General features: G+C 43.2%; 1 protein-coding gene across 7 annotated transcripts in view; it reads left to right on the top strand.

The window, feature by feature from the left end:
• SLC4A4 (solute carrier family 4 member 4) overlaps nt 1-21,168 on the top strand; it is a 242,866-nt gene that overhangs the window by 188,018 nt on the left and 33,680 nt on the right. For all 7 annotated transcript variants that reach the window (XM_032768082.2, XM_032768077.2, XM_032768080.2 and 4 more), the window contains 2 exons: nt 4,690-4,961; nt 15,852-15,922. In XM_032768082.2, coding sequence (XP_032623973.1) covers nt 4,690-4,961; nt 15,852-15,922 — 343 coding nt within the window. The remainder of the gene's footprint in view (nt 1-4,689; nt 4,962-15,851; nt 15,923-21,168) is intronic.

The raw sequence follows: 21,168 nt of genomic DNA, 5'->3' as shown, positions 1-21,168 counted from the left end.
CAGTATTTTGAAATCGTTAGTGTTTGAAGCACATATGATCACCCACTGTTCTCAGCCTCTGAGAGATAGAGAGCCTGATCAATTTCAGCACAGCACGAAGTTTAGCAAAACATAGTGTCTGTTCACCCTTTTGTGAATTCAGCCATCAACTTTTATTCTTTCCTGCAGAAACTTTCCCCAAAGCATAGTAGTATACAGCTGTGCAGTCATACAGAAATCATTCGTGCAGGGATCCCATTTGTTTCTATAATGCAAGCAATATTGTATGTATTAAAATTCATAATCACTTAAATTACCTCCCCAAACCTTTTGTTATCGAAAGCTTGTTCTCCTATGGCCTTGGTTCATACGCACTCCACAGACTTAGGGCTAGTCTACACTAGAAGCTGATGCACTGATGCATCTGTGCTGCTGTAGCATGTCTGGTGAAGACGCTCTATGTTGACGAGAGAGCTCTCCAGTCAGTATAAGAAAACCACCTCTGTGAGAGGCGGCAGCTATGTTGGCAGGAGAAGCTCTCCAGCCCATGTGGCGCTGTCCACACTGGTGCTTAGGGAAGTGTAACTTATATCACTCGGGGGTGGCTTATTTCACCCGCCCCCCCGAGTGACGGAAGCTGTGCTAACATAACCTGTAGTGTAGACAGGCCCTTAGTTGTGGTGCTACCAGCTGAGGCACTGAAATACCAAGTTTATTTTTTGGGGAGAAGGGGAGAAAATCCATGTTCCTTTGAAAAAAGGCCGCAGCTAAAATCCACAGCTATTTATGAAGGTGCCAGTTTCTTCTCTGCCTGGCAGTGTGAGAGGGGCTCAGGTGACAGAGCCAGGTCAGCAAGAAAACCAGTGGAGGCTCTGCCTGGGAGCTGGGTGCCAAACATAAGCACCGTGCTCCCTGCACATCCTTTTCTACAGGGGAAAACTCCCCTCTCCACCCTGGTTCCCTCTGTCCACTGTGGGTCTCCTGCCCCTCTCCCCACTGCCAAGAAGAGAGAGAGGAGATTAATCCTGGGGCCCTTCTCTTATCTTCCTGGAACACAGGCAGCAAGACGCAGGAGAGATGTTTGTGTGTAGAGAAATAGAATAGACGGGTGAAAGCAACTCCTTGGGGCCTCTGCAGGAGAAGGTCATCCTCTCCTTTCTCTTTCACTGGTGTAAATTATCTCAACGCTTTGGTGTCACATCATGCCTCTAGCCTGGATGATCTGATCCAAATCCAGGTATTGTGAGCAGCAGGAAAAAACAGGAGGTACAAATATTGCTCTTTTTCCCCTAAAGAGGAGATGGTTTTCAGACTTGCTGTGACTACACCCTTTTGGTGTGTTGCCGTGGGATTTATGGAGAGCCACTGCCACGTGACAATTGCAGTCACACACTGATTTTTCAGTAATTCACTTCAGTTTTTCCTGCTCACAAGAACATCCTGTATATTGGCAACAAAATTAGAAAGAATTCCATGAACTGATGCACAGAAAGTTCAAAAGTCCTTTGTGGAAACCAGGGGTCTAATCCAAGCAGGCATAAATATCCACAGGCCTTCCCAAAAGATTTATAGAAGGCAATGTGATCAGGGTCTTAATCTACAGAAAATGTTTGCATGGTTGTTTTCTGTGGCGATATCTGGATTAGACGATCTTTCATTTTATGAAAGAAGTTTCTCTTCTCCTCCCCCAAATCCCACTGTGATTAATCAAGTAAACATTAGAAAACTAATGTGAATAAATCAATTGGTGGCATGAAGTAAAACAGATTAAAGGAGGAAAAATATCAGAAATGTGTCCCTCTTCAGTAATGGGGCCATATAAGTACCTCAGTGTCTGATCCCCTCATAATCTTTAATGCATTATCTGTCCCTAAGGGTACATCAGCACAGCAGCTGGGAGGTGTAATTCCCAGCTCAGGTAGACGTACATGTGCTAGTGCCTAAAAATAGCTGTGTGGCTGCTGAGTATCGACCCAGGGTGTTGAGCAGAATTGTATTTGGGAAGCTAGGCATAACTGCGGTGGTCACGCTGTTATTTTTAGGTGCTAGTTCAAGCAGAGCTAGCTGGGAATTACACCTCCCAGCTGCTGTGCAGACATACCCTTAGTGACTTGCCCAAGGTCACACAGGAAATCTGTGGCAGAGCAGCGAATTGAACACAGGTCTCCTGAGTCCCAGCCTAGTGCTCCGACCACTGGACCATCCTCCTTCTCTAGACATAGTCTCCAAAGATACCACCGCAGCACATTCTCTGTAGTTTGCTGCTCTTTGCCAGCCCGTCAGTTGCCCCTTTTTGGCCGTCGAGGCAGACATGGACTAGTGCTCCGAGCAGAGGACCAGGAGCCAGGAAATCCTGGGTTCTGATCTGTGCTATGTCACAGGGCCTGATTTTCAGGATTGCTGAACACTGATAGCTCACACTGAAGTCAGTGAGATGCTGCAGGTGGCTCTGAATATCAGGCTCCTAAACTCTGTGTCTTGGTCCTCCAGTCTGCAAAATGGCAAGGAGGGTAAAGTTTATCTCACAGGGGAGCTGTGAGGGAAATTAATTATGATAAAGTCCTTAGTAAATGCAAAGTGCACTGTTCTTATTGTTGGCCGAGCTTGTGAGGCCCTGTGCTTAACTTGATGGTATTTCTCTGCTTGTGAGTCTCAGTCATGGAGCAGGAGGATGGTGTGGAGGGAGGGGAATATGCAGGCGACACTGAGCCCAGCTTTATGGTATAGGGAGGTGGGTGCAGGGAGTCTCCGAAATAGAGAGGGATGAGAGGCTGGCACCAGGGAGCTTGTGGAGGGTGGACACAAGGAGCCCCGATGTGTGCAGTGAGCTTGGCTGCAGAAGCTGCTGACGGATGCCTGGGTGGTGCTGGAGGGCTGAGGCTGTATATGCTGTTTTCTGTTTGGACTATGCTGGGGAATTCTGTGCTGTGTTTGTGGGACTTTTGTTGTGATTTACGTGCATTCACCCCACAAGCGCTGTTTGCCCCTAGAAAGGCTCTGGGGACTATTTCTGGGGATTCTGAGGCAGGGAAACTGCCTGTCATGCTATGGCCTGCTGCAAGGGGGCACGCCAGTCAGGACTGCCTGTGACTATTCCCCTGAGTCCCTCATCTAATGTGGAAAACTATTCAGCTACTAGTATAGATTGGAGGAAAAGGCATTTTCCGCACTGTTACGCAGAGATTTGCTTGACAGTGATCTAGTCATTTCCCCATACCCCTCGCTTTGATTGTCTTCTCTTAATGCTGCCACACGCTGTTCTGTTAGGGATCTGGGCTAATGTGAAGGGAGTCCTGAATTCCTAAGGAGTGCTTGAGTATAGCTCTTTTTTCAAACTACGGTAAAAGATTTTTACCTGTGTTACAGAGCAAGCGGAGGTTTTTTTAATCCCCTTTTTGAGATCCTCTCAATTGCACTTCTCTGGTGCAGGTTCCACCACCTTCACCTCTCTCTGGGTGGAATGACGCAGCCCTATTGCCACCCTTAGACTGGGTTGGTGCGTTTGGCACCTGAGAGTCCAGCAGCTGGTCCAAGTGACTCAGAAACAGCTTCTTCAAAACAAAGCGTTTTATTTTATTCACCCAAAGGCATGTAGCAAGCAGAGAGGGATAAAACAACAAAAGGCCTATGCCTGGGTCTTACCTAAACTTTATTATTTTCTTGCAAGTTGTGCAAAAGTTCCACTCAATCCAGACCCTTGTGCTCCTGGCCTGGTAGAGTCAGACAGCCTCTGTAGCATTCTCTCTCTCTCTTTGTCAGAGACTCATCTCCAACTGCTGCATGCTCACCTCCTCCCCTTCTCAGCTAGGGCTTTTAATGGTTTAGTGCCTCTTTGATCCTAGGCTCTGGGAAAAATTAACCTCCAGCCTGGCTGGAGCCCAGCGGGCGGACGTGTCCCAATTAATAGCTCCCCCATTGTTTCCTTTAAGATTTTGGCAGGAACTTATCTTTGTTGTTATTTTGTTTCCTGTTTGCTTCCTCCTAACAGCCTCTTTTGATTAATTCCATGCAGTTAGGCAGGATATTATTAAACAGGTAAACTGAGTCATAACAAATCCTATAGATAATTCCTTTGTTCCCCACAGTTTGCAAACCCTGAGTGCAGGGCCTGAGTTCCGATTTGTGTATTTCTTCTTTTGATAATGATTCATGTTTAAAGGAGAGCAGGTCCTGCATTCCCTTTGCTGCTGCATGGAAAACTCTGAATCCTGATCTTGATATTTGTCAGGGAGGTTAATTTTCAACTGGTTTTCTAAGATATGTTGTAAACCTTGGGCCTGATGGTCAGCTGATATCAATGGAGTGACACTGATTTGCACTAGTTGGAGGTTTGGCCTTTTATGTCTCCATTTATATTTTCTCATTGATCTTCTGCAGTGCTAAACCATGTTATTTATTCTAAAAAGCACTCAAGTGCACTGGTAATACACAGCAATGGAGATTGAAGCAAAATTGGTCAGCCCTAGGTGTTAAGTTGCTAACTCAGCTGTTAAACTAAACCTCATCATTATCATTGGCTAAAAAAAGACTGAGCCTACTGTTTTAAATGTTACAGGAATTATTGCTTTTTATGTGCCCTAATAAACACAGCTCTTAAAATCCATACATTTCCCAGTTTCACTTTGGGAAGTTCTCTAACCCTTTATGGAATTACCCAGCCTTGGGTATTTTTTCCTCATTGTCACCAATTTTCAAACACTTGTTTTGCAGAGACCACGGCTTTGACTACTTGGAGTTCCGTCTCTGGATTGGCCTGTGGTCAGCCTTCCAGTGTCTCATTCTGGTTGCTACTGATGCCAGCTTCCTGGTCAAATACTTCACTCGCTTCACAGAAGAGGGATTTTCGTCCCTGATCAGCTTCATCTTCATTTATGATGCTTTCAAGAAGATGATCAAGTTAGCAGACTATTACCCAATCAATTCCCATTTTAAAGTGGACTATATCACGTTTTACTCCTGTGTCTGCATGCCACCAGAGCCAGGTAAGAGAATACTGTATTAGCTCATTGACTTTCATATATATGCTCGCACTTGTGTGCTCTCTTTCTGTTACGCTATCACTGTGACATGTAATTTCACTGTTAAATTAACCCTATGCCGATGAAGCCAACACAGGGAGCTAAGCACCATGTAAGTTCCAGTAAAGCCCTGTATGGAGGCTTTAAGTGGCACATAGGTTGTAATTCACAAGACCTAAGTGCTGATCTAAATTTCTCTCTGGGCCTGGCATCTGAGGGCAACCATGTAAATCATTATCAAGAAGGGGAGATGGTCTCCTGTGTTCTCATTCCCTCACGTATCTGTCATCCTTAGTTTTGAATGACATTTCTCTAAGAGCCTGGGAAAGGACTGAAAGCGATCATTACATCAACAGGCTGGGGAGACCGTCTCTGTATACGCAGCACCATTCTTCCAAAGTGCAGGGGATTGGCTACACAAGGCTGGTATACGAATAAGAGGAGTGTGTGTGTAATACAATATTTTTACGTAATAGTCCTAGGGATTAGGCCAAACATTATTGCCTATTACTGTAGAATGTGCGTAGTGTACCTGAAGTTTTAATAGGCACAGATTAAAGCTTGGAAATACAGGTGGAAGCAACCAGCTAAAAAAACCGCAAATACGAACAGGATGCTTTATGCTGTGTGCCAGCTTTCTTCATTATGGGTGAGTTGGTTATTCCTGAGACATTTTAAACAATGACGACTGAGTAAGAAATTTGGCATGCAGACAAAGTAAACGGAGTGTTACAGCATTGTACCTGCCAGACAGGAAAATAATCAGGTCAGTATCCATGTATCTGCCATGGGTTGACTGTAACTGGATCCATTGAAGTTATGTATTTCTTATCATTAACTGTAGATTTGTTAAGGGTGGGATTCTCAAAAGTGCTCAGTGTTGGCCCAGCTTTGCTCCCATTAAAGTCAGCAGGAGCTTTATTATTTATTCCTGATTGGGAGAAGAGCCGAGTTAGGCCAACCCTGAGTGCTTTTCAAAATCCCACTCTAGACGGGCAGCATTTTAAGCTGTCCATTTAACTGACTTAGATTTTCAGTTAAACAGATCCAGGTGGAGTGGGGAAAGGAAACGGCACAACCAGAATCTGTATGCGAGTCTGTGTTTGGGGGGGAAACCCTCATGCTTGTGTAAAAACAGATCCATACCTGAAAATGTCGCTAATCCTAGCCTTTGTGGTGGGAGGGGAGGGGTGATAGTGTTTAATTCAATCACAGTCTTGAAATCCTGATTTTAGAATTTCCATTTCACCTTGTTTACATTGTAACCATATATTTATTGTAGCGGAAAAGGCAGAATAAATGAATTACTGGTCTTTGAGGACAACTGTAGTTTGCTGTTGCTCACATCACCCCCTAGAGAGATTTCCACACCAGCCTCTGGTGAAATTCAGGCCTTGTTTAATTCACGAGTGGCTGTGTGCATGTGGTCTCATCCTAGCCCTTATACTTTGGTGCACACCCTAAACTCACTGCGTCGTTCGGCAGTCTCACATCTTGGGGAAGGGCTGGTGTGTAGGAGTCGATACTGTGAGCCTGATTCGCTTCACAACAGCGAATCGGGCCCTCTGTCTGGCTTGATCCCATGCTTCCATGTTCAGTATTGTTAGGAGCACTGAATTCACACTGATAATTAGGTCTGAAATCCCGGTGCACTAAACAGTGTCTATAAAAACTTTGTCAGATACCTCTCCATGTTTTCTTGCACTCTCGGTGCACAGAGGAACCCACAAGCTGCTACACTTATTTAAGAGATGTTGCATATTCCCCGCCCCTTGTGCCACCCTGCTGTGTAGGGGAAACAGACCTCTGGCTCTGTCTGCCTGCCGCCAGGCACCATGCTTCCCTTTCTGATTGTCTTGGAAGCAGTCCTGTGTCTCCACGAGCACACACAAGCTAGCCAGAACTAGCCCATAGCTAGAAGAGTGTTCTCCACATTACACCAGTCAGAACGAGCTATAAGTAGGATTTTCCAAAACTTCTAAAGGAATTAGGAATCTAACCTCTATTGACTTCCAGTGGAAGTTGGGTATCTAACTCCCTTAGGCACCTCTGAAAATCCAGTCCTATAACCTTAATGCTCCTTGGGAGAAAACGGAGACATTATTTTGAAGGAATCCAATTGTTTTTATGGCCAGCGTATTCTTATAACAATAAAAACCAGGTCTTTCATCCCAATGTGCATTCCTAGCAAAAGAATGTGGTCCTTCAGTAAATAATATTTTAACTGGCAGATTACTTGTTTTTCAGCACCAGGATGGTATGTAATGACGACTGAGCAACTGCACACAGGGAGATTGCAACATTTTGAACCAGGAAGCAAAATTATAGGAAAAGAATTAGAAAATCTCATGAACAAACCACCTTTCCCCATAACTAGCGTTAGCACATTCCTTATTCAAGGGACAATCTTGGAATTTTCTCCAGATTTGCACATCAGTCCATGTAAACACCTGGACGACATTACCAAGATCTGCATCAGAAAGATATGGCCTTACCGTTCTGCCCAGGCATACAGCCAGTCCTGACCATGGCTGTAATGTGGTTGTCTACATGCCGTCCATAGTTCAGTCAGACCTGCAAATTCTGAACTTTGGTACAAACATCAGGCACTGCCCCTTCGCCAAGATGTAATCCCTGCCATAGCTTCTGGTTGATTCTCCAAATCTGCCAGTGTTGCCTCAGTTTGCTAGTTCTCAGCCATATTCTTCTACACATGGGATCAGTGACTTCAACACGCCTGCTGGATCAGTTGAGATTGGAGCCACAAAATTGGGGGTCACCAAAACCCTGCTCCTGATGTTCCTTGCTTCCCTCCCCTAATAGCCCCATCTAAACCTTGAACGAAAAGGGTGACAAGATGGCACCTGTGGTAACCCCCATCAGAGTGCTCTCAGGGCTGCTGAGCAATCTCAATATAATCTGGGATCTCACAGCTGAGAATAACAGGAGCCACTCGAGCAGCGCTGCTCACTCCTGCATATACCTGCTGGGAAATCTAGAGTACCTGAAGGACCACTGTGTCACAGGCTTTTTGCTGGAGTGTTGAGTGGAACAAATCTTGTGATTCAAAGGTTAACAGAGTGTGGAGGAAGGACTGGAGAAATTTCCCATATGTGAACAATGGAAAGAAGAAACATCATCTGGAAGGAAGAAGAAAATAATCTGCTCCAGGTTTTATGCTAGGCTCAGAGCAAGCTGGGAAAGTAATTTGCAAGTCATGTTCCTGGAAAACAGTGTCACATGACAAATCGCCCATCGCAATGGCATTAACTGTCACCCTTTTAGGTAGTCTCAGCTGAAGTGGGCATGCCAGCTGTGCTACTCTTATCTGTGTAGCTGGGCCTTTGGGCTGGGTCTGAGGTGCATTAGCAGGGAGGTTTCCACTGGCCATATCCCATTTATTAAATAGCTTGTTTAGTACTTCAGTCTTGATGCTGGCCAGTTGGCACCTTTCAAAAGCCTTAAATTGATGTGTTTTTTTCTCTCTCTCAAACGTGTGTGTGCTAAAGAGAGCATTCTCTTTTCTTTTGAGTCTGTTTTTAAAAAAAAACTGGAATACGTTTGCATTTAAATGAATAGTTTTCCAACTCAGCAGCTCATTGTGGTTACTAGGAGAAACCTTTCCCCTGCAGCTCCACAGTCAGTGCAGCAGCAAAATCATGGGGGTGTGGGCAGGGAAGCACCAGGAAGGAAATAGCACGTTTTCAAGGTGCAGCCTCCTGTAGTTTGCTTCCACTCTGTCTCTCATTGTTGACTTTTCGGGGGTGGGCATGCTTAAAAACCAATGATGATTAAAGGCAAAGCCACAAAATGCGTCACTGCAGTTTCTCAGGGTTTGTTCATAGTAAAAGCACTGACTTGCCCCCAGTGTGCCGTATTCAGAGAGCTGCATGTGACTTGAAGTTATATGTATTCAGACCCGTTGTACTATTTAAAGCATAAATGGTTTTGTACAAAAGAAACTGCTTCTTTTTAACCACAATATCTGTAGATCTGCATGCTACATGCAGTGTGATACACTATCCTGCTGAATTTCATTTGTACTTGACTCTGTTAATCGTTTGAACACACTAGCTTGAGTAGTTCAAACTATTTTATATTGCTGTTCTGGATCACCTGTGAAAGACACACAACTGTATAGCATTGCTGGAGATGTGTGCCTTGGAATCAAGAGGGGAACATGCTGTGCAAAGGCTGGATCTGGTCCAATACCCTTGCTTCCCCTGAAATCCCCGGGACAGAATTTCTGTCAATAGGCCACCTCGTAATAAATAAGCAGTGACAAACAATAGATTGTTTGTTTAGTTTTCTCTTAATGCTACTCAGGGGCTTTCCAAGTCAACTGGCTTTTCTGTTTGAGAAAAGTTAATATGTAGGCTAGGAAGAATTCATCTTTAATTTCTTTTATAATTTTGACTAATATCAATATTGATTTTTTTCAATTCTTATTGATTTTTTTCATTCTCACAGTTGTGGGAAATTATGGAGGGGTCATACAATAGGGAGCTGAGATAATTAATGATACTAAATGTTCAGATTCAGAAAGTTAAAGCTTGATAAGCATTAAAACAAATTGTCAACATCACATGTTAACATATGCAAAGTCAATATCCTTACATCAAATTCTAATAAGTTCTCAAGCCGCATTTTTTTCACTTGGCTTATCTGCAAATTTTGATGATCGGTGGAAATATTTTTTTTTCTGGTCATGGGTATGTCTGCACTATGTGCTTCTTTCAGCAGCGTGCAGCGTACTTAGAGGTGCAGTGCCTCTAGCACAGGTTAATACAGCTACGGAGACCATGAGGCGCAGCATATGGGAGTAACGACATGCCTGAAGTATGTGCTTGAGTACGGACCCGACACAGCTCTCTACCTGCCAGAGCCATGTCTGTCTCTCCATCTATGCCATTATTTTTAGATGTGTCCCGCTGTCTTTCTTCAGCTAGAGCCCTTCACCACCACAGAGAAAGTCTCTAGCAGTGGGGAAAGGCTGTGGAGTGTAGCGTAGAGGTCTATGATGAAATTGACATTATCAATGTTTACCAGTAAAACCTAATCTTTCCAGGTCTCTCAATACGTATGACAATAGTGCCTGTAGTCTCACGGCGGCAGACCCTGATGCCTAAAACGAGTAACACTTTACATTGCTAGCAGTTGCGCTGAAGTCAGCAGGGCGACATGTGGAGTAAGGTGCTATTCAGTGAGAGTGAAGGGCATTGAAAATGGACCCACAGTAATTTGAAAAGAGGAGCCTTTTGGAAATGGAAAAAAATAGGGGTGAGATTTAAAACTTTAATTTTGTGCAAATAGAATTCCAATACTTCCTTGCTTCTCTGAAGCACGTGATAGGCATTTTATTGCTTACCATCCTAGGCTTCAACTGGTAGTATTGATATGCATTTTACCAGTGAAGTTGACTACAGAGAGATTCAAGATCAGTTTCTGCCAGCCTTATGGTATCTTACTTTGTAAACGATCCCATTGATTTCAGTGTGACTACCCATAAGGTGCTATTTAATGAGAATTAAAGTGGTAGGATCTGCCCGTAAGGGCCTCAACCAAGACTCCTTGGCTAGTCAATAACAGAGGAGAGAGCAAGCCCAAGTCCTAACCCAGGGTTCCCTTCTGTAACAACCCCTAACAGCATTTTCCTCTAGACAGCATTACTAATACCTGCTAAAACAACTCCGTAATCATCCTTCCTTTAATCAGTGTCTGCTTTCTTTTAAAATTTGTAATAAATGACTCCCACTGAAAGGTGTTTAATCCTCTTATTTAGTCTTTATGTAACACAGAAAGGGTAGGTTAAAAAGGCAAAAGGTGGCATGGTCACAGATGCATAGTGTGTTTTGAGGAACACTTGATGCTGTCTCGGCTTTCAGTTGTGCTTTCCCTAAGCTTTGCACCTCTTTCGCTGTTCCTTTTTCTGTTGCAAAAATGAACCCCAGGTTACTGTAAACCTCCCTGCTTAGTATCTTTTAATACTAAGTGAAAGTGAAAAGCAGCGCAGTCATGGGTGAAGTGAGCTGAAAACCCACAGTGGGGCTGTTGTTGAGAGGAGACATGAAGAACAGGAAGGGCCAGGACACTCAGTGGTTTTTGAAGATCTAGAAATGTGCTTATCTAGTTTTTCTTTACTCTGAGAACCTATGTGTATATGGTTGTTGGATTCACACTATTCCACGAGGCTCATTAAATGTAAAAGGCCTGGCTCTTTATTGTCCTGCACCTTGTGCAGTCACTTGTACCGGCACAACATAGTTGTAAAATGCTCCCATTATGATTTTGTAGCATTTTGCACCCACTCTGCCCTGCATCAGTGACTGTACAGGGTGAAGGGCAAAGGTGAGTCATGCCCCAAAGCAGCAGATTGTGCCTCTCACTCATGCAGAGTCTACGCAGGGAGTTAGGTAAGCGGATTTTTCACACCCGTGGGCAATGTAGCTTTGCCAGCGTAAGTTTTAAGTGTAGACCAGCCCTTACTCTGCAGGAAGTTCCTCCAAATTCAGTCTAAGGGGGAAGGTGCAACTCAACATGAGCAAGGCAATCAGACCATGGCCCAGAGTAACTTGGAATCCTGGTGATACTATCAGTGTCTTCAGAACACATCTCAGGGCTGTAAAGCCTCATGGCAGAAAGTATCATAAGCAGGACTAGGACACCTATTATAATACTTTGTTTTATTGTCAGCAAAAAACTCAGTCCCCCAACTTTACCTTAAGCATCAGAAGATGGAATAAAAAGACAAATGGCAGATTAGCTAAAAGACATTCCTATTTCTAGGGAATTTTGTGTAACTCCAGAGTAGGTGATCTCTTCCCTGTGTTCTTTCCTATACATATAGAACAGGGGTCGGCAACCTGTCAGAATTGGTGTGCCGAATCTTCATTTATTCACTCTAATTTAAGGTTTCACGTGTCAGTAATACATTTTAATGTTTTTAGATGATCTTTTTCTATAAGTCTATAATATATAACTAAATTATTGTTGTATGTAAAATAAATGAGGTTTCAGAATGTTTAAGAAGCTTCATTTAAAATTATATTAAAATGCAGAGCCCTTTGGACTGGTGGCCAGGACCCGGGCAGTGTGAGTGCCACTAAAAATCAGCTTACGCTGACCCGTGCCGTAGGTTGCCTACCCCTGATATAGAACATATCAAATCTTCCTGGGTGTGAAAATACAAGAGGGTGATAAATTGCCAGTGACTGGTATTGTGAGTTTTGTTTTTGTAAAGTAGGTTCAGGTAAGGTTTTATTGACTCTGTAAGTAGTCAGCTCAGCTGATGGTGAGAGAGAGGTCTTTGCTCATGCTGAGATTTATACTTTCAGTTGTTTTTGTTCTTGTTGCAATTAAGATTTGGCTCCAGAGCTGTTGAACCAGCGCTCTGTTTGTGTTGTAAGTTATTACATCCTGCTCTGCACATGGCAGTTTCAGAAGGCCACGGAACAAGATTTCCATAGAATTGCGTCTCAGGCCTTTTGGTAGGGCGTTGCCTGCAAAGAGCTCACAAGAAGTTTCATTGTCATTGATTTTTCTCCTTCACCATCCTGGTACTCTTCTACATATGCTTATGGCCACAAAAGATTCCCCCCACCTTTTTAAACTAACGCAACTTGGAGTTTGATTAGAGATGCCCCTGTCAGTCAGTTGATGGGGTAACTGATGTTTAGATGCTCTCATCCTAGAGTTTTGCCTTCAGCACATATAGCTAATGCCTCATGGTGCCTGTGCTCTGTTCAGTTAGTGCCAAACATGGACTAATTTTAGGTGAGCAGGTTGCATTATGTTCCAAGTGACATCTCTTCTATGGAAATTTTCCCCATATGGTGGTACTGAAACATGGGCATACCATGCTTACCTTCACGATGGAGGATAGAGAGACGTCTCTCACCACAAGCATGATTGGCCTTGTTCTAGGGGACAGAGAAAGAAGGCACACATTAAGTCAAAACAAAGCTGTTGAAATTGTGAACAGGATTTTTGGTACCCTGGAGTCACTGCATGTCCCCATACATGAGAACTTCCCTTCAAGAGCTTGATCTGCACACTCGACCAGTCTGGCTATTATAGAGAAAATGTGCCCCAGTATGTAATTTAGGGGTTGGGCGGAGTGGGGGAGAGCGGGAGGTGTTGCTTAAAAATACCCGTTCAGTTCCTGGAGGAAAGGAAGCTGGGCTGGCCGTGATGCTCCTGTGCTTCCCCCCCCGATTGTCAAGGCCATGTTCAACTTTACTGCTCTTCTGGACTCTGTTGCTGGGCAAAAAAGGCTCCTTCCCTCTATGGCTAGCCGTGAAGCTTCATTCCATCTTGACTGACGTGGCCCTGACCACAACTCACCTATGCTGCTCACGAACTCCTCGCTTGATTATTGCAATGCCCTGAATCTGGGAATGAGTGGGGCTGCTTTGAGGAGGCTCCAGTTAGTTCAGCGTGTGTCTGCCTGCATGCTTAGCATTACATGGAGCCATGAACACGACCACTCTCATGCTTCAGACTGCACTGACTGCCACAGAAATTTGGATTTAATTCAATTTCCTGGTTTGGCTCTTCCAGCCGTCCAATAGCCTTGGGTCCAAGTTATCTCCAGCAACATCTCTCCAATAACAGTGAGGTCTTACTAGTACCACAACAACTGCAATCATCAGGAACAAGAGAACTGTAAACGTGGAAAGTGAGAATGGCGAAAGCAGGGAATAGGGGTTTTTCTATGGTTGGCCCACAGCTGCTACTAGAGATTAGAATAGCCTTGAATTGAATTTTACCACGTTCCAGACTCATTGTGAGACCCATCTCTTGAATGTAGCGTTTCCCCACAACTACCACCTCAGGGGAGGCAATAGGAAAGAAAGAAGTGCGGCTGAACAAGAATCCTGGAGGAAACAGAACAAAGACAATCCTTTGCTATGTATTCAGGGATAGGAGGGAGTAGAGGAAAGAAATGCAACATGTTGCTTTTAGATGGTGCTGGCTTTGTAAATTTTTGTAACGCTTCCCAATACCTCAGTGATGAGCACAACAAATAGAGAGGTAGAGAAGTCCTTCAGGAATGAAACCTGAGTAGATAATGAAGAGTGTGTGCTGTGAAGAGGGGAGAGGTTGCTGAGTGGTGGAGCGGACTTCAGGCTTACATTATAACTTCTTGGTTTCAGTTCAGTGCAGTCCTTCAGTGCTGGCCTTCATCTTAGGACAGTGCAGTGGTAATTGTTGGACTTTACCTCCTTGTGTGTGTCTGCTCAGGAGGAACAAACTATTCTGTGTAATAGACCTTTTACCTGGTATGTCAGGTCTGCCCATAGGATTTTGACATGACTGGAGATGATGAAAAAGGAACTGGAGTGCCTGAAACAATGCCAGAAGAGGCATTTACTGCATACTCTGTAGTGCTGTTGTTGGTGGAGGGAAACGTTTCATGTATTCATGCCCAAATCCTCACTCACATTTCTTGATTGGTATATTTTTCATGACTGCATTTCATCTCCACTACCACATAGGTTTGAATTTGAGATACAAACATGTTTCCATGCCAGGCCCATATCAATAGGGATGAAATATGATCCTGATGGAAATCCGGTTGCAAAATCTGAAATAGAATTTTAGGGGAGGAATACATGACATCTTCGCAAGGAAAAGGAGGATAACTCACTTGTTGTAGAACTGGAAATCTTCTCTAAATTTAAATATATCCCATTAGTTATATAATCCACCTTGCTATCATAGTTCTATAAAACAAAATCATACCTGTTTAATTTCTCTAATGCAGTATGATTTATGCTATGCGCTATTTTAATGTAACTGAAATATTATTGATGATAAAAGTATTTATTTGGGTTTTGCAAAACACAGAAACATGATTGGAAAGTATCACTTTCAGGCCCAGTCCCCTGGCTAAATGAACCTTAAAAACCTAACTGACTTGTAATGCTACAGCGGTAAAGTTCATAGGGTAGGGTATATCTGTGGCACAGTGAGAGTTGTGAGTATGTGTATTTACTAAGCTGCTGGCTAATATTATCAACTGCTCCTTTATTTGGTGGTTTGACTTTAAAAGTTTTATCATGTCATGTAGCCAAGAGGTTTAAATTTGGAAAAAATGGGCATTTATGAATTCTGAGTTTACAGTGAAATACCAGTCAAGTAGCATAGTCTTGTCATTTGAATAGCAAAGTAATCCATTGTGATTACTTTTATTATTTTACTGTCAATGCCAAAAGCAGTCATACAGGTTTAATTATGAAGTGTTATTGAGGTTTCTTATGATGCTATGTTTTTTAGGATGTGTCTTCACTGAAATGTTAGCGCAAGCTATAACCTGAATTTTCCCTCTAACTTGATGCCTATTCAGTCCCCACTCTCACAAATTTGTGTCTCAGATTCAGGAGTGCTTTAAGCTCAAGCTGTCCTGGCATGGGGACTAGGGGAGGTGTTGAAGTTGGAGTGCTGCCGATGCTCAAACTTCTCATGCTGTGAGGATGCAAGAGCTCCAGTTACAACAACTCATCAGCTGCTAACCCAGTTGCTCTTAGAAGCTAATTAAATCATTCTGTGTCGCTCTCCAGTGTCATTTTGCCATCTGGTTGCTCTCACTTGAGCTAGGCAGCTCCAATGGCGTAATCTGAGTGAATGGACTAACTCAAGCTAACTTTAGCAGGCAGGCAAACCCTCAGGACTTGTGGGTCATTTGTAAACATTGCTTTTGGCTGTTTTCACTTGAGCTAAGATGACAGCAAATATTATTTGCTACTACTTTAATAAATGACGATAGGTTTTTTTAACATCTTAAATTTGTTCCCATTCTTAGCTGTTTAAACGCCACTTTCACAACGCTTCATTTTCTGTCTTCTCTTTCAGATAATAGTTCAATATTTAATGAGACAACAGCGGTGTCAGTTGATTGGCTGACCAGTTCCTCTGCTGAGAAGGTAGGTGAGGCTTACAGGAAAGCCAGCATTGGAAACCTCAGTGTGCTGTTCAATTGTGTGTTTGGAATAGATTGGCACCTCTGCACTATTGACGCTTTTACTCCAAAAAATGGATTAAAAATAGAGGGGCGGTTTCTAAGCAGTGTTCTAGTCCCATTGCAAAGAGCCAGAGGGGGTTATTCCTCCTTTTATTAAAAATAATCAAAGCACAATCCCATACTGGATAGTTACTGCTACATTGTTTGTCCAGTCTTGCCTTGGGAACATGTGATGTATCACCTGCTGTTTGTGACTGTGGCCGTGCATGGAAAAAGGTGGCACAGGTGTAGGTGAGCTTACCATCTTACTTTCTCTCCCATAACCATGATGCAGCATATCCAGTACTTTACAACTGAGTTTTATTTTAAGTATTCCTCTTACCTGTAGTGCCATTTGTGCACCTATGGTATGTGCAGCAAAGAATCCAGTGGCCCCTTATAGACTAACAGACATATTGGAGCACGAGCTTTCGTGGGTGAATATCCACTTTGTCGGATGCATGCATGTTTTGTGGTTTGCCCACAGAGATATGCTCACTTCTTTCAGCAGCCTTTTCAGTTGCTAGCAGTGCTGGCATAGGAGGATAGATGCCTAATTTTACAAAATATATTATAATTCTGGATCCCCCCAAAATCTGAAACGCTAGTGGAACTCACGAGATGTGTGCAGACTTAAACAATTTGAGCTGCATGATTTCATGTCACTTCCCTCTTCCTTGCTGCTGTATGTTTATTGTCCATCTTAGATCTTAAAAACTTTGGGGGAGGGAGGTTGTCTGTGATGTCTTGGTGCCATGCTCTCCTGTGGTGCTATAGATACCATTTGGACACCATTAATATCCTCACAGTGGTGTTACTTTTGCCCTACTAGGGAACAGCATCATAGTACCAACATTAATGCTGTAGTATTGTTAATTACTTGCAAAACAGTAGACCTCATCCTTGTGATTGGGGTTGGTCCTGCTTTGAGCAGGGGTTTGTACTAGATGACCTCCTGAGGTCTCTTCCAACCCTGATCTGCTATGAGTCTATGACTGTGTAGGTCAGCACTTGTGCCCATGAGGCCCATGGACTCCTGGTGGCTGGAGGGACCTTCCCACGCAGATCTGATCAGGCCTGTGGTTCTAAAGATGTTAACATGGACTGCTGTACTAGTTCTCTCATTACAAACTTTAATTTGCTGTAGTTTGGGCACATGAGAGCTCACCTGGGAGGCAAACTTCTGGAAGAGAAGGAGAAAAGAAATAGAACTTGGTGGCTTCAAACTTTTGTTTGGTTTTCCTGAATGAAGACGAAGTTGGGGTTTAAAACAGGAAATTTAACCTAAGAATGCAGAGCTGCTGGCTGGGTTTTCTTTATTATTATTTTTGTTTATTTGTAGTAACACCAAGAGGCCTCAGCTGAAACTGAAGCTTTGTTATGCTAGGCACTGTACAAACACCTAGTAAGAGACAGTCCCTGCTCTAAGGTGTTTACAGTCTTAACTAGACAAGACAAAGGGTGTGTGGAGGGGAGGAGACAGAGTCCAAGTGACCTGCCCAAGGATACCCAGCTGGTTGATAGCAGAGCCAGGAATAGAAGCTAAGTCTCCTGATTACCAGCTAGTTGCCCTGTGCACTGGACTATGCTGCCTTCCTGGTATGTCCTTTAGTCTTGTATGATTTTGTTACTGTGCCTATGTGCAGTCACTGTGGTACTTCAGCAGCTGAGTTCCGCTCTTTCACTGGGACTGAAAATTAGGTCCTAATTGTTCAGCTTCCCTTCATAGTAAATGATGCTTTTAGAAATGATGAGCAGCCCCAAGTGCTAGTACAATACTACCTGTCAAGGCTCTGGAGGCCGCCTGTCAGGAAAAGAATGCCAGTTGCTACTTCGGTTTCGTTAAGAAGGACAGCTCTTCTCGCTATTTGTGGAGTTTGCATTCGATTTTCAGGCTTGGGGAAAGGCTGGAGAAGTGCATAAGGGGAAAGTGACTGATTAATTTAGGAGGGTGAAGATATAAAAAAAAAAAAAAGCCCAGTTCAGAAGAGGAAGCCGGTGCAAATAACCCAGCAGCTCATATTTCCAGCTGTTCTTCTGTGGGACAGGGTCCACAGCACCATATACCCCCTCCCTTAAAGACCCACATACTAACATCCTTCCTGCAACTAAGTAGGACTGGCCGGTGCTCCCTTCAGAGCTGATCAGCATCTCTCCTGAATCAGCCAGAGAGAGAGACATCAGGCTCGCTCTCCCTACGGGAGCTGAACAAGCTGCTTCGGTAGCACTCCCAGCCCAGGGGAGTTGGACACTGGCCCCAGGGATTAATACCTGTTTCTTTGCATCTGCCAATGTAGAGAAATAACTCCAGGACCAACTCAGTGTTTTCCCTCAAGCACTAAGCTTCCTTATAGTTTTAGAACAAAACAAATTGTTAGGGGCACGTGACCACGTTAGGACTGGGAAGAACAGTCCTATTATAAATCCTTGTAGACAGCCTGGGAAGCAAATGTGCTGAATCTTTGAATGTACTGTGACAAAGTGAGAGAGCTTCAGGGTACTTCCTGGAGTTGACATCCCACTTGTATCAGAAAATGGCATATCTCATTTATCCGCTGGTGCAGAACCCTTACCAATGTACTTCCACTGACAGCCAGCCACGGTGGAAGGTCATCTTGTTGGTCCGTGTGTTACCCGCTTGGTGCTTGTGGTCTAATCTCAAAGCTGGAAAAGGAAACCTCTGTAATAAAACATTGTGATTCTTTGGGTAATGACAGTGCAACCAAGTAGTCTAAAAACTTTCCATCCATTTTAAATCTATGAACGGGCTCTGGTACTTCAGAGTACAGAGCCCTTCAGTGTACCTGTCAGTTTCAAATGTGCTGCCTCTTGGATTATTTAGTTAATGGCAAATGCTTCTGATGATGGGTGTCTGTTTTATTTTAACGACGTGGTAATGAGAAAAAGGCTCATGAGGAAACCTTCATTTTTTTTCCCTTGTGTGTCTCGTAACCCGAACACTCATTTTCTTTGAAACATTCAATTAATGCTCTAGAGTTGTTCATTTATGAAGCCACTGGAGTCCAAGACCTAGTGGTTTAACACTCCAGGAATACACATTCAGAATCAGCCTGTGGGGAGGCAGGCACAAAATCTTAGTTCTGTCTTTATCTCCCTGCTCTGAAAACACCCACCCACTTACCCTTTTGTTCCAGGCTTGAAGTAAGCAGTCCAGGGGGATAGGGAGAAATCCTGTCGACAGAGAACCATTTTTGCTTCTTTGTGCTTCAGAGAGAGAAAATGCTGCCACATTTGCTCTCTCAGCACCTTGTCAGGTGGATAACTGATAGTCTCCCCCCTTCCCCACACCCTCCATCGTTGTCAGCAAAATTACACCCGAGTTCAACTACAACTTTCTGGATTGGTGAAATTTGCTGAGGAAGCTGCAGTGTAATACAAGCAGCCTTCCAACCCAATTTGATATGTGGTCAATGTTTAGTTGCATGCTTGATGTATATTGATACATGTATATAAGTGTATGCAGTACTAACAGACACATACTGTGGTTACATGTGTGTATCTTCCAACAGTAGGCATCTCTGGATCGTAAATCCGTATACTTTTAAAATACCTCCAAGGTTTCCAGTACAATTTTGGCTGTCCACTAGTTCAGTATTCCACTTCTAAGCAACTGATTTTTTTTTTCCTGATTCCTTGTGTGACTGTTTAAGGGAAGGCCATCATATTATATCTCCTATTTCAATCTGAAAATGCTGTGACTACTATAGTAATAAGCAACATCTAAGATTCCTGTAACTAAAAAGATTAATAGTCTTCTCTTTTCGTTTGTTTGTGGTCTATGTGCATTTAACTGCACTTAGTATATAGCTCATTTCGTTGCTTCTGTTGTTATAGTCAGTTTCCTCCATTTGAGTTTTTCTGCATCATAGGGCAGAAAACATGTTTTTGAAATAGGAAAATGTGACTGTAAACTCCCTGCAGAATTGGCAGGAGGTTCGGGGATTGGTGTAGCTACCTGAAACTATTTTAGTTTTGTTTAACACCGTATTTTGAGTGGACAGTGTCCCTTTAAATTGCCCACACCCGTTTCTCATAAATTTATTCTGATGATGCACATACACATTTTGCATTCTTCATTCTTTATGCATTCATATTTGTTCTCACCACACTGACATTGCTGAGAATTATGTACACATAGGGAGAGCAGAAGAGAAGAGAACTCCATAGACTCTGCTGAGTATTAGGCAATGGGTCATTTTCTGATATAACCATGCAAGGAAATGAGGGGTCTATAATGTAATTATAAGTATAAATTGTGTTCCTTATTGGGAATTATAACTTTATTATCTGTTTTAAAATATTTGAATTCATGTGTACACAATTAAATTTGCTCACATGCAGAATCTTTTCCAGTGCTACTATAAAAAAGGGCCCAATTCAAGTCCCACAGAAGTCAGTGGAAATATTTGTTTTCAGTAGGAGTTGTACAGAGTTCCAGGTGAGCTGGTGCTTTGAAACATTACTGCAGGGAATGCCTTAAGACTCCGTACAGAAACATTCCACTACTGTGCTCTTCTAATGGCCCCAAAAAGGAAAGTCAAACTTTATCTTGTATATTGCCACTAAATCCATGCAGGGTCTTTATGTATGGTACAACAGACAGCAGAGCTGAACGTCAGGGTCTCTCTGAGATGGATATAAATAGAGGAACACTTTTTTCTGTCAGGTGTTGGGTAACTCCACTTGGGAGAAGAATTCCATAAGTTTTTTGCCAGCTGTAGGCAAACTTATTTTTATGTTCAATTTTTCAATGGTAATTAAACCAAGATCAGTGAACTCCTGCATCCCCTTTTCTCAACGGAGGTTGCAATTTTATTGTTGGCAGCTACAGTTTTCTGAACAGTTCTAGATGCAGCAGTGTTAAAATGAGTCATAAGAAATACAAGGCTCAGATTGCCTGACGATGCCCAATACAAAGTCTGGTAAGGGAACTGTTTTGCAGTTCTGTCCTTTGCAATTTAATGTGATTACCAAGACGTGCATTTTGTGGTGGAGTCTGGTGTTCTCTTGCCACTTTGTGCTCTGAGGGTTTCTATGAAACTGAGGGTTTCTGTGAAATATATAGAGGGACCCCACAACTGAGTTAGAGCTTTGTTTTCAACATAAAACCAGGAATGTGTGAAGGCCGGTGTGTTGGTTCATGGGTAG

Source organism: Chelonoidis abingdonii, chromosome 5, assembly GCF_003597395.2.
Source record: "Chelonoidis abingdonii isolate Lonesome George chromosome 5, CheloAbing_2.0, whole genome shotgun sequence".
In the NCBI taxonomy this organism is placed as follows: Eukaryota; Metazoa; Chordata; order Testudines; family Testudinidae; genus Chelonoidis; species Chelonoidis abingdonii.
The sequence above is the reverse complement of the archived record's forward strand: the minus strand, read 5'-3'. Positions and strand labels throughout refer to the sequence as shown.